General features: G+C 54.2%; 1 protein-coding gene across 3 annotated transcripts in view; it reads right to left on the bottom strand.

The window, feature by feature from the left end:
• Nucleotides 1-15587: 15587 nt before the first annotated feature.
• LOC135283025 (glutamine synthetase) overlaps nucleotides 15588-19895 on the bottom strand; it is a 30680-nt gene continuing 26372 nt past the window's right edge. For all 3 annotated transcript variants that reach the window (XM_064393388.1, XM_064393389.1, XM_064393390.1), the window contains 4 exons: nucleotides 18776-18922; nucleotides 17813-17940; nucleotides 16619-16818; nucleotides 15588-16332 (listed from right to left, as the gene is read on the bottom strand). In XM_064393388.1, the coding sequence (XP_064249458.1) occupies nucleotides 16011-16332; nucleotides 16619-16818; nucleotides 17813-17940; nucleotides 18776-18922 (797 nt within the window). In that variant the 3' untranslated portion in view covers nucleotides 15588-16010. The remainder of the gene's footprint in view (nucleotides 16333-16618; nucleotides 16819-17812; nucleotides 17941-18775; nucleotides 18923-19895) is intronic.

Here is a 19895-nt window from a genome sequence, read left to right as displayed (position 1 = left end):
CTGGTGATCCTTGCTCCCTCTAATCTCATTTCCTCCCTGTAATTCTCCAGGCCCAGCTGTCACCTCTCCCTGCTCCTGTTTTTATAACCCCAGTTGCTTTGAGTGTCCAGTAAGAGGCAAATACAAGGGACCTGACAGCACCCTGGGACTGAGGAGTCAGTGATGACCCCATGCTCTCTGTGGATCAGTGGGTGAAGGTCAGGGTGTGCCAGGAAGCCAGCGATGACCGGCACACTTCATACATTTGCCGTGTTCCTCCCTCATCTCTGCCTGATTGAATATAAACCATCTGTAAAACCCACAGCAAAGGCAGCGCCGGGAAAAGGCACCTCCCGGCCGCTGGCGAGCAGGCTGTGTACACAGGCAGAATGAATAAGTGTAAAAGGAGCTGTTTATCTGCAGAGCACACCCAGCCCGGACCTGGCTGGACAGACAGACCTCCTCTCACGGCCCCGCAGTGACACCAGCCTGGGTATGTGGGGCTGTGGGACCCCTCGTGCTCCCTTATGGTGGCCGTGGCAACCTGAAACCCCTCACAGGGTACCAAAGGAGTTCGTGTGCTCCGGGCATGCAGGGCTCCTGCTGGGAAGCCTTTGCAGGCCCTCCCTCCTCCAGTGCTACCTCTGTTTCCAGGCTGCGTGTAGTCACGGGCTACAGAAACACAACAGGCTTGTGCCAAGGCTTTCTGCAGCTCCTCTCCTCCCGCAGGGCGTACCCTGGGATCCGTCCGCACGCCGCTCTCCTTGTGCTGCCCTTAGCTTCTGTTTTCCCAGGCTAGGCACGCCAATTTGCTCCAGCCTTTTTATTTTGTAAGACGAGCCTGCAGCCTCTTTCATCAGTCTCTGCAGCCCCTATTTAGCTCTGCCAGCAAAACCACACAAATTAGGAGAAGGGGGGGGTGAAAACACCCTGAGCTATAGCAGATTTTACTGAACCCTCTTCCCCCATGCAAAGTGGCCAAAGGCTCATGATTTGAGGCACAACCAGGACCACCCCGACTCTGGGGCTGCACTGACACCCTTGCCCCAGAGGGTCACACCACATATGTGACAACTCAGGGTGGAAAAGCCCTTCTCCAAACCTGAGCCACTCGTGCCATGCCGCAGCTTCTCCTGACACGGAGATTTATGCGCCTTGTTTGCAGAGAAGTTAATTTTAAGCACAGCAAAGTTGCTCGCCCAAGGTCACAACGTGAGTAAAAAGGATTCCTGCACCGGGAGCTGAACAAAGGCAGCCAGGCACAGCTACAGCACTGCAAGGGTTTGTGCTAAGATACACAGGGTCCCTTGTCGTGTCGTGGCCAGCAGCGATGCCACAGCACTGATCCATCCCCTGGACCACTGGGCAGAGCAGTCTGTAAAATGTAACTGCATGGATATAATTAAAGCATGGAGAAGAGAAGGCTTCAGAAAGACCCCATTACAGCCTTCCAGTACCTTAAGGAGGCTTCAAAAATGGAAGGAGAGGGACTTTTTATATGGCAGTGGTTTTAAACTGATAGAGAGCAGGGTTAGATTGGATATTAGGAAGAAAAATCTTTAATTAGAGGGAGGTGAGGCCCTGGCACAGAGCAGCTGTGGCTGTCCCTGGATCCCTGGAAGTGTCCAAGACCAGGCTGGACAGGGCTTGGAGCATCCCAGGATGTAGTGGAAGGTGTCCCTGCCCATGGCAGGGGGTGGAATGAGATTAAGTTCCCAAACCAGTCTGTGATTCTATAATTCAATATATTCAATGCCTGCCGTGCCAGGGCACCCATCATTCCCCTGGTGATGCCAGATTCAGGAGGATTTTACTCATTGCAGTCAAATAGTGTATTTACATTCCTTCCTCCCTGCTCACCCCAGAGTCATTCCCCTTATCTACTTGTGTGAGGAGTCATTGGAGTTAAAGCTCAGAGCAGTTTATAAAAAAAAGTAAGCTAAGGATGTTTGGTAAACTGCCACGGTTTGCTTTCTGATATTTTTGACTATTGTTTTGGTTTTAAAAAAATGTTTTGAAGAGTTTTGTTGTTGTGGTGGGAAATCTCACTTCCTCTGCATTCTGTGTGCTCTCCCTTCCTCCTTTTCCCCTTATTAAAAGGGAAATTTTAAAAGAGAGAAGAAAAATGTCAAGACAAGCTTTAGAATAAAATTTTCCTTTCAGATGTCACCACATTCCCCTAACTTCAAGGAACATGAAATTTTCTGACAAAGAACATAGTAGTTATTAAAAGAAAAAAATTATCAATAAACCCCCCTTCAGGAGCACCTGAGCCATGCCTTGCCAGCAGCACAGATGAGCTTCAAGCACAGGAGCTGAGAGAGCAGCTGTGAGTGGTGTCACATGTGGGAAAAATGTGCCCACGGAGGGCTCAGCTGGGGCTGCAAGTGCGCGACACACAAGCCTCCATCATTAAGTCACACACATTGCTTGTGACTTGAATTTGTTCCCCTCTTGTCCTTCCAGGAGTTTCCAGCTGCGCACACTGACACGGAGGAGGCACAGCCGCACCTGACCGTGCCTCAGTTTCCCCTGCGCTGGGGCTGCGCAGGGAGAGGCAGCGCGGAAATGCCTGGGCGTACCCGTGACTGATGCCGCGGTACCGCGGCCGGGCGAGGCAGCAGCGCGGTGCCCGGGCCGGTTCGTGTCTCCAGGTCACTTCCACCTGCCCGAGCCCCGCGGGCAGAGGGCCGAGCCTGGCAGGTGCTGCCCGGCACCGCAGGACACCCAGAGCCTCTCCCGCTCTCTTGTTACAAGATGAGTCTCTCTCCACCCTCAAATTCTCTCGTGTTTCCAACCTCTCCCCCCGCTCCTGCTGGGTTTGGCCGTGACTTGCGGGAGCCCACCACACCCCGCAAGGGCAGGCACCGGAGCGGCGGCGGTGGAGGGGGAAGTAAAGCAGCAGAGCTTTGTGGAAGTTGACCTTTATGTTTCTTAGTTCCTTCCCTTGAACTAAAATACACAGATGTGAACTGCCGTGGAGGGCTCCCTGTGCTACCTACACCACTGACAGCCATTCTGTATTCCTGTGTACATAGACTCCATTACCTTAATATATTTATATTACACTTAGGTTTATTACCTTTCTAAATAATTTCCCTGCTTCACTCAGTGCCTCACCGCTTCTCAGCTGATTTGCTGGCGGGTAAACCACGTCATCTGATACCAACAGCAACAACAATTACTCATTTGTTTCAGGCTGACACCTTCCAGCAGTTCAGGCAGAGGTGGTACCGTTCAGCCACACCTCCCTGCGCACCATCTCTCGCTGCAGGAGGCCACAGCCAAAGTCCCCTGTCCCCCTTCTCTGGTGTAATGTGTAATTTAGAAAATTTGTGGTGTGTAGAATATGATAAAAATATACACTATATAAGTGATAATTTTTGTAAGAAATATTTGGAAAGGTTACAAATCCACACGCGGGACCCAGGGGTTACCTCATACCTAGAGACTGCCTCATGCCATTGCGAAAGCACAGATGGCAGTGAGGAGAAGCCTGATTTACAATCGAAAGAGCCTGGCTCTGGAGAAGATAAGTCCTTCCTCAAGAACAACCTGGGCCATGAATACTCGACAAGTACCGAAGACCAAGACAGCAGGAACCATCGGGAACTTGCATCCCAATGCCAGGTTCCCCTAACCAGACATCAGCATTCATCGCTTGCTGGGAACTACATTGTCCAGCCCAACGCAGAGAAAGGAGACAACATGAATATGTGTACCCATGAAAAGAACAAGAGAGACTCTGCCTCGGGCTAATTAAAGTGTATAAAAACTGCCCGGACACACACTGGCGTGAGCGCAGCAGGATCCCATGCAATAGACTGTCCCTTTTGATTGCGGCTATTAGAGGCCGTATCTCGGTAGTGAAATAAAATTTATCTTTATTAATTATTAACTTGGCTCGATCGATTATTAATTATAACATGTGGGTTCATCTACAAGGCAGCTCCCAGGCAGCTTCCCCAAGCTGGAGTTGGAAGTCCCACCAGTGGTGTACAAATCTCTGGGATCAACATGTGATACAATTATAGACTGGTTTGGGTTGGAAGGCACCTTAAAGCTCATGTCATTCCTCCCCCTGCCACAGGCAGGGACACCTTCCTCCAGACCAGGCTGCTCCAAGCCCTGTTCAACATGGCCTTGGATATTTCCAGGGATGCAGAGGCAGCCACAGCTTCTCTGGGCAACTCCAGCTCAATGTCCTGGGACTCTGCAGCAGCTCCCCACTGCTGCAGGAGCTCCACCAGCCTATTGGTCTCACCGAGCCTCCCAGACACAAGGGCCACCAGCCCACACAGCCCAACTCCTGGGAGGAGGAGAGGAGAGCAGGAAGCAACCAGGAGCCACCCTCAGCACAGAGCTCGGAGGCAGCACCGCTCGGGGGCTCTGCAGGGAGGCCAGGCAGCTGCTTTGGGCTCCATCCCACAGGTGCCTCACCAACCTGTACCCCAAGACTGTGCCCCAGGCCTCACCCAAGAGTAAGAAAGAGACTGAAACGTGAGTGACTCTAACAGCACAACAAATAACATTGGCTTACCCTCACACTGAGTGCCTGATGATGGAGTAACTTGGCTGAGACATCACCAGAGGGACTGCCCTTCACCAGGCAACAGAAACACTGACATGCCCCACTCCAGCAGTTTGTGTCCACTGCTCATCCCCTTTGTGCCAGCATGCACACCTGCTCTTCAGGCCAACTTTGCCAGCTTCAGCCCTTGCTTCTTGCTCTGCTGCTCTCTGATGTTAAAGAGTCCTTTGGGGCCACATCCTTTCTCCTTGTGACAGTGTTTACACACTGGAATAAACACACCTCTCAATGTCTGTGGTAAACGTAGCAATTTCAGCTCTTCAAGCCTCTCTCTGTAAAGCATTTTCTCCAGCCCCCATGTTGTTTGCTGGCTTGTGTCTGTGCAAGCCCACGGACTGGCATTTGTGTGTCGACTGAAACGTGTGCAGGAGCAGCCTCCCACATACAGACACGTGCACAGACAGGAGTCCATGCATTAGAGCTGGTTTATGCCCCTGCACACAGAGACACACACAGGCCCTTCAGCTCACATCACTGGGGCCAGGTGAGCACCCCTGGCTAACACACAGGGTGCTCCTGATGTCGTCTTCTCCCCCATCCATTAACCTCCAACCTGGGATTCTTAAAGCAGCTCCTCGTAATCTTCCTCTCCAAACCATGTAGAAAGATGAGGGCAGAGAGTGAGTCCCCAGCTGAGGCACTGAGGTCCCATGGCCCAGCTGGCACCCATCCCCTTCACGTGGGTGCTGTGCCTTTGATCAGTTAATGCCCAGCCAGCACCTGGCAACTCTCACTAGCAAATCCTTAGAGAGAGACAAGGCATTAATTACTATTATTATAATTCTAATTGCACTGCCTGGATGTGCAAACTCTCCTTTGCTGGAAGAGTTCCCGTTGCTCAGCGTGAGCCTGGGGAGAAGGATTGGGTGGTGGGATGCTTGTCCTCCCTTCCCTGTGGGGTTCAGAATCTGCAGGGATAGCAGATTGCTTGCACAACTTACAGGGTGTGGGAATACGAGGATTCACTCGACCTCAGTGATCCCAGTGGGACTTTGAGAAAAAACTGAAACCACAGGCTGAACTCTCATACTCCAGCACCACGCAGGATTTTGCATTTCTCCCTCACTGCAAAATGACATTTCATAGACTCATGGAATATCCTGAATTGTAAGGGACCCACAAGGACTATCAAAGTCCAACTCCTGGCCCTGCACAGAACCACACCAAGAATGACACCATGTTTATGAGGGCCAAGGAAAGCAGCAGTTGCTTTTCCACACGTAGGAGCAGACTAAGGTCAAAGGATCATGCAGTTTTCTCCAGGGAAATGCTGTGCTGTGGGAGCAGGGCAGCCCCACCCCTAGTTGTCTGACATCCCAAGAGATGTCCTGGGCAGGCAGAGGGTCCAGCAGCACGAGATTGCTGACACCACCTGAGGTGCAAGACATTTGGATGCTGTATTTGACCTGGCTCCCATGCCTTCCTCCCCTTCACTGCCCAGTTTTTTTCTTCCCTTTTCTCCTTAACAATGTCTCAGCATGGCTGCCCAGGACAGTGATCCACTACAGCCCCAGCCAACAGCTCTTCCCACACTCCTGATGTTTGATCCCATCCCTCCCAGTGGGGAGCTCCCTTCTCCACCACAGACTCATAATCAGGGAAGGAACATCTCAGTAGCCACTCCCAGGCAAGGTCCACAATCACACTTCCTGCAGCACTTTCACCTAAATCCACTGAAATCTTCCCAGAAATGGCCAAGGAACACTGCTGGCTGAGGGGAGAAGCCTGTGACAGAGAGCCAGCAACAACAGTGGTGACATGAGACCACCACTGCTGCCAGCCAGAGGATTGGATCTCTGTGTGGCTCAGCAGCCCCCTGCTAGGATTAATGCCCTCAAGCAGCCCAGCTGTCCCAATTCCAGCTGATGTAAAGCTGTGGCATGGCCCCTGACCCACATGCCAAGGACAAAAGTCACCCAAGAAATCCCTCAGAAATCCCTCAACTCTCCACACAATCCAGCAGGAGGTGTCTGGGGACAGGAGATGATGCACCAAGGGTCACATCAGTGACACAGCTGGAGACTCCTGGGGTGCAGGGTCCCCACAAACACCCCTCCTCCTCTCCCACACCTTGTTGCTTGTTACAGCTCATAAACAACCCCATTCCCTCTCTCAGCTCACATGTCCTCACCCCACTGCTGAGAAAAACACTTCATTTTCCTGCTCCTCACCAGTTACTCCGTGGGTCCAGAGCAAAATACAGCAATCCCCAGCATAGAGAAACACGTCCCAGCAGCTGCTCCTGCAGGAATGCAGAGAGCAGCCCTGTGGCACATCGTGGAGCAGATGTCTGAGCCAAACCATGGCTTGGTGCAGGAGCAGAGGCACCCAGAGGAGCGAGGCTCAGGGTGACACTGATCCCTCTCCACCTGCTGAGGAGAGTGGCTCCAGTGGACTGAACAGCCCAACCAACACCTGGTGGCACAACCAGGGGTCCCCTTCCAAACAAAACCACCCTTCAAGGTGTTAGGCCACATGCAGAGCCCTCCCCATCACCCAGGGCCTGGGCAGGGGACAGGATGGCACCCCAGCAGTGCTGACACGAGGACCAGAAAACCACCCCGAGCCAGGCACGCAGGGGAAGGAGTTAATGCCTCAGCAGCTTGGGCTGCTGAAGCAGCACTCTGGCTCTGCCCGAGGGCACCATCAGCCGCAGCACATTTCTCTTTGTGAAGTAATGCTTTCCAAAGGAGTTTGCTGGCTGGCTGCATCAGGGAGGGATGCTGGGTGAAAAAGCTGGGAGAGCAGAGGTGTTCCCCTCACCACACCCTGCTGCTCCTATGCCCGGGGATTGGCCCTCACCAGATATTTCTGTTTCCCAAGCCATTATTTGGGTTTCCATGAGCTAATACTCCAGACTCAAAGGTCACCGCTCCAAGCCAGCCGGAGCAGTCACGAGGCAGGTGAGTCACACCTGGCAAATCCACCCTGCCAGAGCAGGAGGCAGCACTGAAACGTCCTCCACTGCCAGGACAGGAGCGATGCCTTCCCCACCCACAGCTGGCACAGTGGTGCTTACATGAGGGGAGTCCCTGCCCTGCCAGAACCCCCAGCCCGTGCCACTGCCAGCTGAGCTGGGGGCAGGTAAAGGGGCTGAGGGGAGCTCTACAATGTGCTCCTACCCAGTGACCAGGCAGCAGTGACACCCATGCAGCCACTTGCTTTGTGGCCCTTGTACTGGGCCAATTGCCAAAAATCAAACCCACTGTCCCCACAGGATGGAGCAGCTGGTGACAGGTTCTATCAGCAGCTCCTGGGACGCTGCTCCTGCCAGTGAGCCCCAGCTCTGCATGGAGGCAAACTGCTGATCCCACCTGCACAGGCCCATCGAGGCTGCAGGGTGGTGACAACTGGAGTACAGGTGATTTTGGTGTGGCCCAGGGCTGGCCCTGGGGAGGCAGCCAGCACCTGTCACCATGGGGACAGCGATGGAAAGAGCCACCAGAGCATCCTCAGTTCTCTGCCAGCCTCCACGCCTCCCACACTGGTGGAGCAGAGCAGGATGAGGTTCTGCACATCCCTGTCCACGCCCCCAGCTCTGCCTCTCTGGGGAAACCTGCCAAGGCACCACCACCCAGTTTTCCCACTGGGACAGTGGTTGCTGGAGTCACTCTGCCACCCCAGGGACCTGTCCTGACACAAGACCCCAAAGGAGCACATCAGGGGCAGCAGTGAGAGCCTCCAGCAGCCAGGGCAGGTACGAGGGTGCAGCCTGGCACAGAAACACCCAGTGGGTGCAGCCAGGAGGTCAGAGCCTTGGAGACCACATCCAGACATCGAGAGGTTCATCCATTAAACTGAAAGCCACGAGCAGATCAGCTAGTTCCAACAGCATGATAGAAAGCAAAGGAGGACAGAGCAGCAGTGAGGGATGTACATGACCCAAACAGCCTCTCCCTTCCCCACATTTTGTGGCAATGAGAAAACACATTCTGAGAACTGAAAAGCTGGTTAACAAACCTTGGGATCTTGGTCTGAGGACAGGGAGGAGAGAAAACTTGGTATACCTGAGTTAATACAGTCAGCATCACTGTTAACAGCATGCTTCAGCTCCCTGAGAACACGTGGGTGAGGTGAAAACATCCCAGGCACAGCGTGGGTCCATCCCCATGGAGCTCACTCCAGGACAAGACAATCACCCCAGCTACATCTCCCCAGACTGTTTTATCCCTCAGGGTTGGAGTTTCCTTATACATCAGCTGCTGCCAAATCTGTCAAACTTTTACTTTCCCTAAACTACAATATCACAGTTCTATTTCCCACCCTCCCTTTATGCTGGGAGCTGAAGATAGTTTGAAATTAAACCAGTTCTTCTACTAGCAGCTGTTTCACAACAGCACCCACCACCTTTGCACACTCCTACCATATCACAATCCCAGCCCTCTTACAGCTATTTTTACAGAGTCCTTCTAAAACCTGCCTTCCATTGACATTTCAAACACTGAAAACACCTGCCCTGACGGGAGTCAAGGCCAACAAATGCATTAAATTTGTGTTATTACAGTTACCAGGCTTGAGCAGCACCAGGAGAAATAGCTCATCTCTCCACTAGACACATGCCTGGCTGCAGCTACAGCCCAGCTGCTGTGGAGCCTCTCCCTCCTTCTCTTGGGCAGCTCTGCTGGTATAATTTCACTGCTGGCCTCCCTTGCTGCAACCCAAGCGTCTGCAGAAGTTGCAAAGAGCTTAAAGGAAAAAGAGAAAGGCATTATAGCAATTGCATCTCATAATCCTCTGCACACCCATCACTGGCATTGCTCCTCAGCAGCTGCAGGAAGTAAGGATTGAGGAAGAAACTTAATTCCCCACACCAAATATATGATTTTCTCCTGTAGGCCTTTGAACAACCCCCTCTCCCAGGATCAGGGCACAGCAAGGGCCAGGGACTCCCAGAGGTCCAGGAAACCAGAAGAGACCCCTGTCTTGGTTTGGAAAGACAGGTGCCTGCTAAGGAAGGCAGGAGCCTCCCTGAAATGGAGAATGTAAACCCCCTCCCTCCGAATTGCTATAAAATTCAAATTAAGGGGCTCTCAGGCAACAAATATGGGACTAGGAAATAATAGTTCTTTAATATGGAAGAAAATAAAAGGATAAAATAAACAATGCAGTAAACTAAAACAACACTGACAGAGTCAGAACACAGCCTGACACCCTGTGGGTCAGGGTGTTGGTAGCAGACCAGTTGGAATTGTGTCTGCAGTCCTCCTGGAGTGTCAGGTGTGGTTCTGTCAGAGCAGGGATCCTAGAGAAGGGTGGAGTCTTCCTCTGATGATCCAGGGGAAAAGGCAGCTGCTGTTCCTCTGGGAAACCCAGTGGAGAAGCTGTGTGGTATTTCCAGAAACTCAAGATTATATCCAGGTAGGAATGCTTGGCTCCTCCCTCTGGGCTCGCATCTCCCAGTGGGATGCTGCAGTCCTTAACAGCCATGCAGTGACATTCCATAGCCTGTTATCAGCAGATGTCCCCTCCTGAGGGAAGAGTGATTGTGGAAGAGATAAGGAAAACTGCCCGCTTGACAAAAGACAGCTTCCACACAGATGGCAAATAGAATACACCTTGCCTTGCCATCTGGAACAACTCAGCTCCAGGACAGCCTCACCAGAAAAGGCATATCCCTCTGTTCCCAAGGAACTCATCCAGGAGGGAAGAATTGTTCATCCAGGAGTCCAGATCATCAGGAAAGTTCCCTGCAATAAGGCAGGTCTGAAATGAAGCCAGAAGGATGAAGCCAGATCAGGGTGAGGCTTGGTGAGGGCAGCCAGGGTGAGACACAGCCTGGGGATCTCCTGGATCTCTGCAGGCCATGGCTGAAAGTCTGGGTGGCCAGCACAGGAGACCCACACTCCCAGTTCAGCTGGAACAGGGAGTGATGGTTCTGGCAGAGCTCAAATAAACATCTCAGGGCCCGTGGGATCCAGGTGAGGCTGCTCACAGCCAGCAATGCCTGCTGGTGGCCTGACCCCCCGTGCAGCTCTCAGCCTGCAGCTGGTGGGTGCTCGTGCTGCTTTCCTGGCCCTGTTCCCCCAGCAGCAGGACTGAGGGGTCAGGAGGGTGCTGGGGTGAGCACAGGGAGCTGCTGCAGGTCATTAAGGGCTGATGAGGCTGCTCTAGGAGCACCTGGGGCAGCTGAGTTCTTTGCTGAGCTTTCTCAAGCCAGTGACCAAGTGCTGCTGTGACCTCACGGGGACTCTGCCCATCCCAGTGTGACTGAGCCAAGCAGGGACAGGGCCTGCTCTGCTCTGCACTGTCACAGCCTCTGCTGCCTTCTCTCCCAGGAGCAGGAGGACAGGCCTGGTGGCTCCTCTTACACCCAGGTACAAGCCCCAACTTAACCCAGGCTGCTCACCCTGAGGCCATTTGTGCCATACAAACATCCCCCAGACAGGGAGTGCTGCCCCAGGGCACTGCAGTGCTCAGGATTGCTCAGCTTTGCACCATCTAGATTTATTCTTTTTGCAGCAGCAGCAGCAGCAGCAGCCAGGCCCTGCCATGGTAACGGGCTTTCCTGGAAGGTCTGATTGCTGCATCTTCCCAGCAGTGAGGAAGCAGCAGGTCTCAGGCAGCCTGACCCTTCCCCAGAGCCCCTGGGACCGAGGATGTGGAGAGGGATTCAGCACAAGCAATACAAGAAAAGCCAGTGTGCATTGCCAGGTCACTGCTGCATCTCAGCAAGACACTGCTGTCACCCAGGGTGTCCCCGAGGACTCCCCAAACAGCCCACCTGGAGCTCAGGTCAGGCTCAGGGGCTCTTTAATCCCACATTTTTGGGGACAAAGCCAAGCTGAGAGCAGCTGGCTGCAAACCCAGCACCAGCCTGGTGACCACGCACAGGCTCGGGCCAGGAGAGCCACAGGGGCCAGTGGGGTCTGGAGCCACCCCCTCCCTGGCTCTCTCTCCATGGTGTCTGTCCCCCTCCACTCACATTTCAACAGCAACAAATTGCTGGTAATGAGCCGTGTCTCTCTGTGAGCTGAGAGCCTTGGAGATCAAAGATGCTCTTACACAAAACCAAAATATCATCAGTGGCCTTTAAAGGCCAGACTAAGCTTCTGAGGGGAAAAAAATTCAATTTTCTGTAGATCTAATTTGAAACCATTTTAATGCTCATTAAGATAGAGGGACCCAAGCAGATTGTGTGGGCTGGAAGACAGGGAGAGAAAAAAAAGGAGTTATTATTGACATTTTAGTTTAGGTCTTTATTCTATCCAGAGCTCCCTATTTCTCAGCAGCAGCTTTGAGTAATGCTATTGTTAGCACTGGAACTGTAATTCCAATGTCCTTTTTATAACTGGCTTGGAAAAAAAAATCCTGAAGGCTTTCAGTAAATTCAAAGTAATGGAATTTATAGTGGTAAAGAGAGACTTGAAAAGGGAGAAATGTGCAAACCCCTGTGCTGTTGCTCCTGTCATGGGGTGGCCACGGTGCTCACCCACCCTGGGGAGCCTCTCTGCAGCCCCTTCCTGGGGTGCTTGGTGAAGGAAGGGACCCAGGGATGCCTGGATGAGGATATGAGGCCGTGCCCCAGCTTGGTCACCCACTGGAGCCACATCTCGGAGTCTCTTATCCATCTGCAGGGTCACAGCCCTGGGGACAACCCTTCCTGAGGGGTGACGTGTCCCTCAGCAGCACCCAGCTCGGTTCCTGCAGCCCAGGGCTGGCCTGGGAATGGATACAGCTCCAAGGGGTTTTTATCTGCCACTCTCTGTGTGGAAATAGAAGATTTGTATTTGCCCCGTGGGTGAGGGTGGTTCTGGGGGCAGGTGGGCACTGTCAGAGCCTAAACCAAAGGAGCTTGATGTTTTGGTTTGCTGTGCTGCTTTTCTCCCTAAAAATACTGCTGACAGTTCTGGCTGATGCAGGCAAAGGTTCTGTTGCAATCTCCTCCCATCTAACTAACTTGAATTTTGCTTTACAGTAGCAAGAATTTATTTGGAGTGCGTTAAGCAGATTTATTTTCCTTCCCCTCCTAGTATTTCGTTGTACTCCTGTAAGGTGTAAGACAGCCACATCAAACCTGGGATCAGATTGTCCTTTAGTCATAGTCATTTCTCTTGGCATTGTGGCAGCTGCTGGATTCCTGGCTATCAATTATCTTTATTAGAGTAAAGATATGTGAGGCAGGGACCCGTGTTTTATATACAGCCACCTGAGAGGAGGGTGCAGCCACGCAGGGGTCGGGCTCTTCTCCAGATAACAAGGATGACAGGAAACAGCCTCAGTGACAGGTTTAGATTGGATATTAGGGACAATTCCCTCACCAAAAGGATTGTCCAGCCCTGCCCAGGACAGCGGTGGAGTCACCGTCCCTGGAGGGTTTTAAAAGCCGTGTGGATGTGGGGACATGGGGACATGGCTCAGTGGTGGCCTTGGCAGCGCTGGGACTCGGTGATGCCGGCGGATTTTCCCAGCACGAACCGGGCGCTGCTCCCTGCCATCCCTGTCCGCGTCTGCAGAGGGCACCAGCCCCCCAAATGTCCCTGTCACCCCCGGCCGGGCGGTGACACCGCCGGGACAGCCGGCATGCTCCGGGCAATGCTCCGGGTGGCACCGACCCAGCCATCCCGGGATGCTCCGGGCAATGCTCCGGTGACACCGACCCAGCCATCCCGGGATGTTCCCAGGGAATGCTCCGGGTGACACCGGCCCAGCCACTTCGGGAAGCTCGTGGGAAATATTCTGGTGACACAGACCCAGCCATTCAGGAATGATCCTGGGGAATGCTCCGGGTGGCACCGACCCAGCCACCTTGGGGCACTGCTTTGGGAGAGCCCTGGATAACATCCAGGACAACCCCTCAGGAGAGCTCTGGATAACAGTGACCCAGCCATCCAGGACAGCCCCTCAGCAGAGCCCTGGGTAACAGTGACCCAGCCTCAGCAGCCCCATTCCAGGCTGGATCCCAGCTGGGCTCCCAGCACTGCTCCCACCCATCAGTCCAGCACGGAGCACCAGGTGATGCTGGCTGTGTCTCCTCCCAGCATTGTGCAACCCCTGGATGGGGATGGGGACACTGTAAACCCTCCCATGGCCTCAAGTCTCAGCCCCATGGCTGGCTCCATCCCCAGCACCTCACTGAACCCAAAAATCTACTTCCAACAGTGGCATACACAGCAGAATTATTGGAAAAATTCTTGTGGGAATATGTTGTTGTCCTTGCTTCCCCTGTGCTATGGGCCCTGTGGGTGGGAATCACTTCTGCTTTAGGAAAAAAACAAAACCCTGACATGTGTTTTCTGGCCCAGTTTGACCTCAAAAAAGCACCCGTGAGAAGATCTGTGTTTTGGCAGAGGATAGCATGAACGCCTCCAAGCCCGTGGCTCCTGGCATGTGGGGACAGGACTGATCCCAGCTCAGAGAGCAGCCACAGGAGTGGCTTTGGGAGAGCTCCTGGCTAGCCCTGGAGCCTCACTAGCCCACACTGGAGAGGATGGTGCTTGTTGCAGGGGAAGCCCAGGCTGAGAGCCAGAGACACAAATGTCTGGATGTCCCACAGTGCTGTGTCCAGCCGCAGACGCTCCCATGTTGGGAATGTGAACTCACATGTTCCCAAACTTGACAGCATCTGTACAGCTCAGTGATGAAAGCTGTGTACTTCAGCCACTGGTACAGCCAGGGAAGCAAAGAGGAGTCTCCCCACTCCAGATTTAGCTTTTTATTGATTTTCCAGCTGCATCCATCAGTCAGTGTCCCAGTGCTCAAATTACCCATTAGAGATACCATAGAAATGAGAGGAAAACAAGACAGCCTTGTGGTTTTGATGAAAAACGCTAAACATCCCAAACAACAACTTCTGGAAGGAAAATCCTTCCTTTTTAGGATGGGGACTGGGTGACATTTATTCTTGAACAGCTCAGAGGCACGGAGGGCTCCTGGCTGCCTGTGTTCTGGGGCTTGACCCTCTTCCCTGGCCCTTACCCCCTGTGCCACTGGCAGCACCGTGCCCTGCAGGAGGGACTCAGGGGCCTCCCTCCAGCCCAGCTTGTCACCTGTGTCAGAGTCAAGGATAAACATAAATCCAGTTCCAAAATCCACATGACTGCACTGGGTGTCCTCTGTCCACGCTGCTGCTTCCTCTCACCTACAGTGACTCCCTGCTGGTGACTGCAGCTGGGTCACACCCTGCAGGTCAGTCCCCGAGGCCTGCCCTGTCTGAGATGTCCCTGGGATTACAGGGATGTCCCCTGTGCTTGTATCCATCACCCCACAGCTGCACTGCAGAGGGACCCGAGGGTCAGGGACTGGAGTTGCTGTTAACATCCCATCTACATGGAAATGCCCTTCCTGGGGGTTTTACACGGATTTAATAAGGTGTGGGTGAATAGCTTCAAACTGAAAGAGAGAAGGTTTAGATTAGGTATTAGGAAGAAATCCTTCCCTGTGAGGGTGCCAGGCCCTAGCACAGGGTGCCCAGAGCAGCTGTGACTGCTCCCAGATCCCTGGAAGTGTCCAAGGCCAGACTGAACAGGGCTTGGAGCAGCCTGGGACAGTGGAAAGTGTCCCTGCCCAGGGCAGGGAGTGGAACTGGATGGGCCTTTGGTCCCTTCTAACCCAAACCCTTCTGTGATTCTACCAATAAATCTATGGCCTCCACCTCATGAAGGATCTCCAACCCAAGGAGCTGCATCGTGACCCTGTGGTTCACCAAGACAGCAGGGGGGAAGTCCCCAGGCTCCCCTGCTGCACCCAAAGGTGTCCCCAGAGGGGAGGGCTGTGCTGGCCGGGCTGGCTGTGCTGACTCAGCAGCACACACCCTGTGTAAACGCCCGCCAGCTGCTGCTCCGGCCGCTGTTTGCTCAGCCCGCACTGCTCTGTTTGCCTTTGGGATCACGATGGAAGGAGATGGCCTTTGGTCCAGAAAACGAGGCAAGGCAGCTCCAGGCACCTGCCTCAAGGATCCTCCAGCATCTGCACTCCTCCAGCTCCTGCCCAGGCTGCTCAGTAGCTGCAACCCACCAGCATCACCCAAATGAAAAGCTCCACGGTGCTCTAGGAGTTACAGGAAAATGCACTCACCACAGCATAGCCCAGCTGCCACGCAGCCAGGAAAATTATTTATTATCATTTCCTTGCAACAGAGATATGGAAAAAAAAAGCACCCACCCTCCACAGGTGCAAACAGCAGCAGCTGCAGCATCCACGTTGGAATCTATATACATCACAGTGTAAAGTCCATCAGGGAAAAAAATTCAATCCAAGTTTTTTTTTTTTAAAAAAAACAACCTCATGACCTAAAACCAGGAACCAGAAAAAACAAAGTGGTTGAGAAAATAGGTTGGGCCCCTCCCTCTTGCTATAAAACACATATTTCTAAGGCGAAGTTTCACAAGACCAGAAGCGAGGTTCCTAAAGAGTCTGAGCTTGCAGCTGAAGACACTGCACAGGCACAAATCCCACGGGAGAAGCTACCGTAGGCACGAGAACCTCCACCCACCCTGGTGCCTCAGTGGCCAGCGTAGTCCTTGGTCTCCACCCCGGTCTCGTTGAGCACCGTCGTCCTCATGATGGCCTCGGTCACCGCGTAGGGGTCGCAGTTGGCCGCTGGCCGCCGGTCCTCGAAGTAGCCGCAGCCGTCCTGGCCGACCTGGCGCGGGATGCGGATGCTGGCGCCTCGGTTGGCCACGCCGGCGGAGAACTCGAAGATGTTGGAAGTCTCGTGGTGGCCGGTGAGGCGCCGGGAGTTGTCCCTGCCGCCGCGCGGGTCGTACACGCAGATGTGGTAATCGTGCCGCTTGCTCAGCTTCTCGATGGCAGCTTCGATGTGCCTGCGGGGGAGCAGAGGGGGCTCAGCACGTCCCTTTGGGGGTGCCACCCCCTCCTCCTGTGCAGGGACCAGGACAGTCCAGGGGACTCCTCATTATCAGCTGCTCTTAATGAGCTGGGATAACCCCAACCCTTCCTGGTGCAGCCACACAGGTAGGGAGATACTTCCAGGACACCCCCAAGCTCCCATATGGCCCAGGACACCCCCAACCTCCCAGATACATCCCAAGGAGCCCCCGAGGGCTCACTTGAGTCCTGAGACTCCCCTTGAGACCCCCCAGGACTCACTTGAGACCCCCCTCTCTGCGCATCTCCTCGGTGCTGTAGTTGGTGTGACACCCGGCGCCGTTCCAGTTGCCGGTCATCGGTTTGGGGTCCAGAGTGGCCACAACCCCAAAGTCCTCACAGACACGGTGCAGGATGAACCGAGCCATCCAGAGGTGATCCCCCATCTCAATGCCTTCACACGGGCCCACCTGGAATTCCCACTGAAGGGCGAGCAGACACACAGGTAAGGATGGGCAGGTGGGTGCCTCCCCAGCCACCACATCCCTGCCACCCCCAGCCCGGGCTGTGGCTGATGTTACCCTTGGGAATCAGCAACAAGGATGGGGAGCATTGAGGCAAGCAACAGGACAACTCTGGCATGCAAAAAAATGGGAAGAAACTGCTCATCGCTATGTAGAGCAAATCAGAGGGGTTTTTAATCAAAACAGAGATAAATAAACACATCTGACTGAGGCTGGAGCTGCTGTGAGCAGGACCCCCAGCCCACACTGCAAACAGGGCAGAGGATTAATGAGGAGTCTGTTAGTCCTTCCCAGGGCTGCTCCCTGCCTGGCTGGAGCCAGGGCTGCACCACCCACGGTTACTAAGCACAGGGTGACGTCTTTGTGGCTGCTGGCATGGCAGAGCCCGAGCCCAGGATGTGGAAGGCAGCCAAGAAGGACCCTTAAGAATTTGGGGCAAACAGCGGGGTGGGTAAAAGTCCTGCCTCAGCTCCACTGCTGATAAGCCCCCAGTTATCACTGCCACATCAGCAGCAGGACCCGCAGCCGGTCAGTCTGGCCACCTGCCTAATGCAATCAGGGGCTCCTGCTGCTCGCTCCTAGATAAACCCAAATCCTCCCAACTGCTCCCCAAGGCCATGTCCCACCCGAGCATCCCAGTTCCAGAACAGGGCTCATACCCCAGCACTCCACATGGTGCTCCTGCAGCCCACCCCAGCTCCTGCTGCCCCCACATCCCTGCCCCCATGGAGGAGTGTCCAGCTCTGCTCTGGCAGCCAGAGCTCAGGCTGAGCTGTGCAAGGAGATTGGGGTGAGTTAGGAGAAAATCAAACGCACATTTCCATTCCAGCAGCAAAACCGATGTGAGGAGTCCCTGGATTTGGAGTTCCAGAGGGATTGGGAGTTGCTGGGTTATTCCAGCCTCACAATATCCATCCCTGGGAATGGGCTGCCTGGGGCCATCCCCACATACCTGGGAGGGCATCACCTCGGCATTGGTACCACAGATCTTCACCCCCGCATAGAGACAAGCCTTGTAGTGGGACTCCACGATATCACGGCCATACACCTTATCTGCTCCAACCCCACAGTAATAGGGGCCTGGAAAGAACAAGGAGTCACCAGCCAAGGAAAACTTCAGGGAGCTACAACAGCACTGTAACATAATCCCACACTCCCAGGTACCTGCTGCCACGGGCAGAGAATTTATGGGAATTAAAATGATGTTTCTTTCCACAGGACATCAAGCCACTGACCCAGCTTCAGGACTAGCAGTGTGAGCAGTTCATCTGTGCAACCTCAGCCTTATCTGGGCAGTTCAATAATACTTGTAACACATCAGCTGGGAGGTGGCCTCGAGATAAGGAAAGTTTGGTCTGCCCCGGGCACCTCCCTCGCCCTCTGAGCACACCAAGCTTCCGAGATTGTTCTGACAACAGCTGGCATTGTTCACAGCTAGAAAATCCAATTTGCTGGGGTTTGATATCTTCCTCATTCAAGCAGGTAAGGCAAAGACCTTCTCCCCGCCTGGGGGAAGGGAGATATTGCACGCAGCCAGTCCACACAAAAATCAGGTTGGGAAACCTCTGGCTCTCTCCCAGGAGATAGCTGAGGAGCTGCCTCGCTGCAGCAGGAGGGCACAGCTCGCCGTGCCAAGCCCTTTCTCCAACAGCCAAGGGGAGGAGGTTTTTCCAGCCCAGTTATCCAGCCCTTGCCAAACAAGTCGTGCAGCTGAGCTGTTTGTGCAAGCAGGGTCCGGCTCACGTGAGCCACGGGGCACCAGGTGCTCTCAGCAAACAGCCCCTACCTGGGGCCATCCCTGACAGCAAAGCTGCACCGAGGCTGGGCACAGGCTCACTGGCACCTCCCAGCACCCCAGAGCAGCAGGGTGGGAGCCAAGAGGGGATTTGGGCTGGGGCAGGGAGGGAGCTCTTACCCTGCGGGCCGGGGAAGCCGTTGTCGGGCCAGCCGTAGGGGTGGCCATTGATGCCCAGCAGGGTGTACTCCTGCTCCATCCCGAACCAGGGGTGGCTGTCCTTCACCAGGTCCATGACTTTCTTGCACGTGTGTCTCAGGTTGGTCTCTGGGGGCAGAGAGGTCCGGGTTAGAGCCGTGCTGTGAGCCAGCACCCACCACGCTCTGCTCCTCCATCACTGCCAAGGGCTTCCACAGAAGCCTTAAGGAAGTCATGAGTGAATCCCCCTTCCTGCTCACCAAATTCCTCCTCACAATTACTCCATCACCAGAGCGTCAGGCCACAGGTCAAGAGGGTTTAATTACCTTGTTCCCCAAACCACTGCTGAGGGTCCATCCTCCTCTTACTCACTGAGAGATGAGGGTCCTTACCCCAGCCCCATCCTACAGGCATCCAGCAGACCTGGGAACAGGGGCTTCCATCACTGCTTCACCCCCATCCTCCTTCTACCAGCTTCATCTTAATTATCCTTATCTTTCTGCAGCTCCATGGTTTTGGTTAGCATCCAGACTGGCTGGCCCTGCCTTGGCCTTTTGAGGTGCTCAAGGCAACTCGGGCTTTGCCAGGAAAACACAGATAGCAGAGAACTGTCCAGACATGAACGAGCCAGGCAAGAGGAATGAGAGCTTGGACCAAGACATCAGCAAAAAAGGCTGAAAAACTGCTGTAACAGGGACAGGCAGGCTCCAGGCTGCACATTCTGCCCTAACTTGCAATAAAACCCCAGAGCAGCTACAACGGAGCATGGGGCTGGAGGGAAGCAGTGGCAGATGGAGGGCAAGGCTGAGACAATTTCTTCCCCTGAGCCCACAGAGCCCTTAAAGTCCATAGAAACCCACCACGGGAAGGGCTGGAGGGTGCACCCCTCTCACCATCAGGGCTCTGGGCTGAGCTCTCTGCCCCAGGATCAGGGGCTCTCTTCACAAACTCCTGCAGTGGAGGAGCTGCCGGGCAGGAATCCCAACCAAGACGCTTCCCCCACCCGTGTCTGGTCGCTGCTGGAGGAGGAATCAGCCCCATCTTTCACCATCCCTGCCCGCTGCCCTCGGGCAGAGCTGCATCACCCGCAGATGCCCTCTCC

The sequence above is a fragment of the Passer domesticus genome, chromosome 18, assembly GCF_036417665.1.
Source record: "Passer domesticus isolate bPasDom1 chromosome 18, bPasDom1.hap1, whole genome shotgun sequence".
NCBI lineage: Eukaryota > Metazoa > Chordata > Aves > Passeriformes > Passeridae > Passer > Passer domesticus.
The sequence above is the reverse complement of the archived record's forward strand: the minus strand, read 5'-3'. Positions and strand labels throughout refer to the sequence as shown.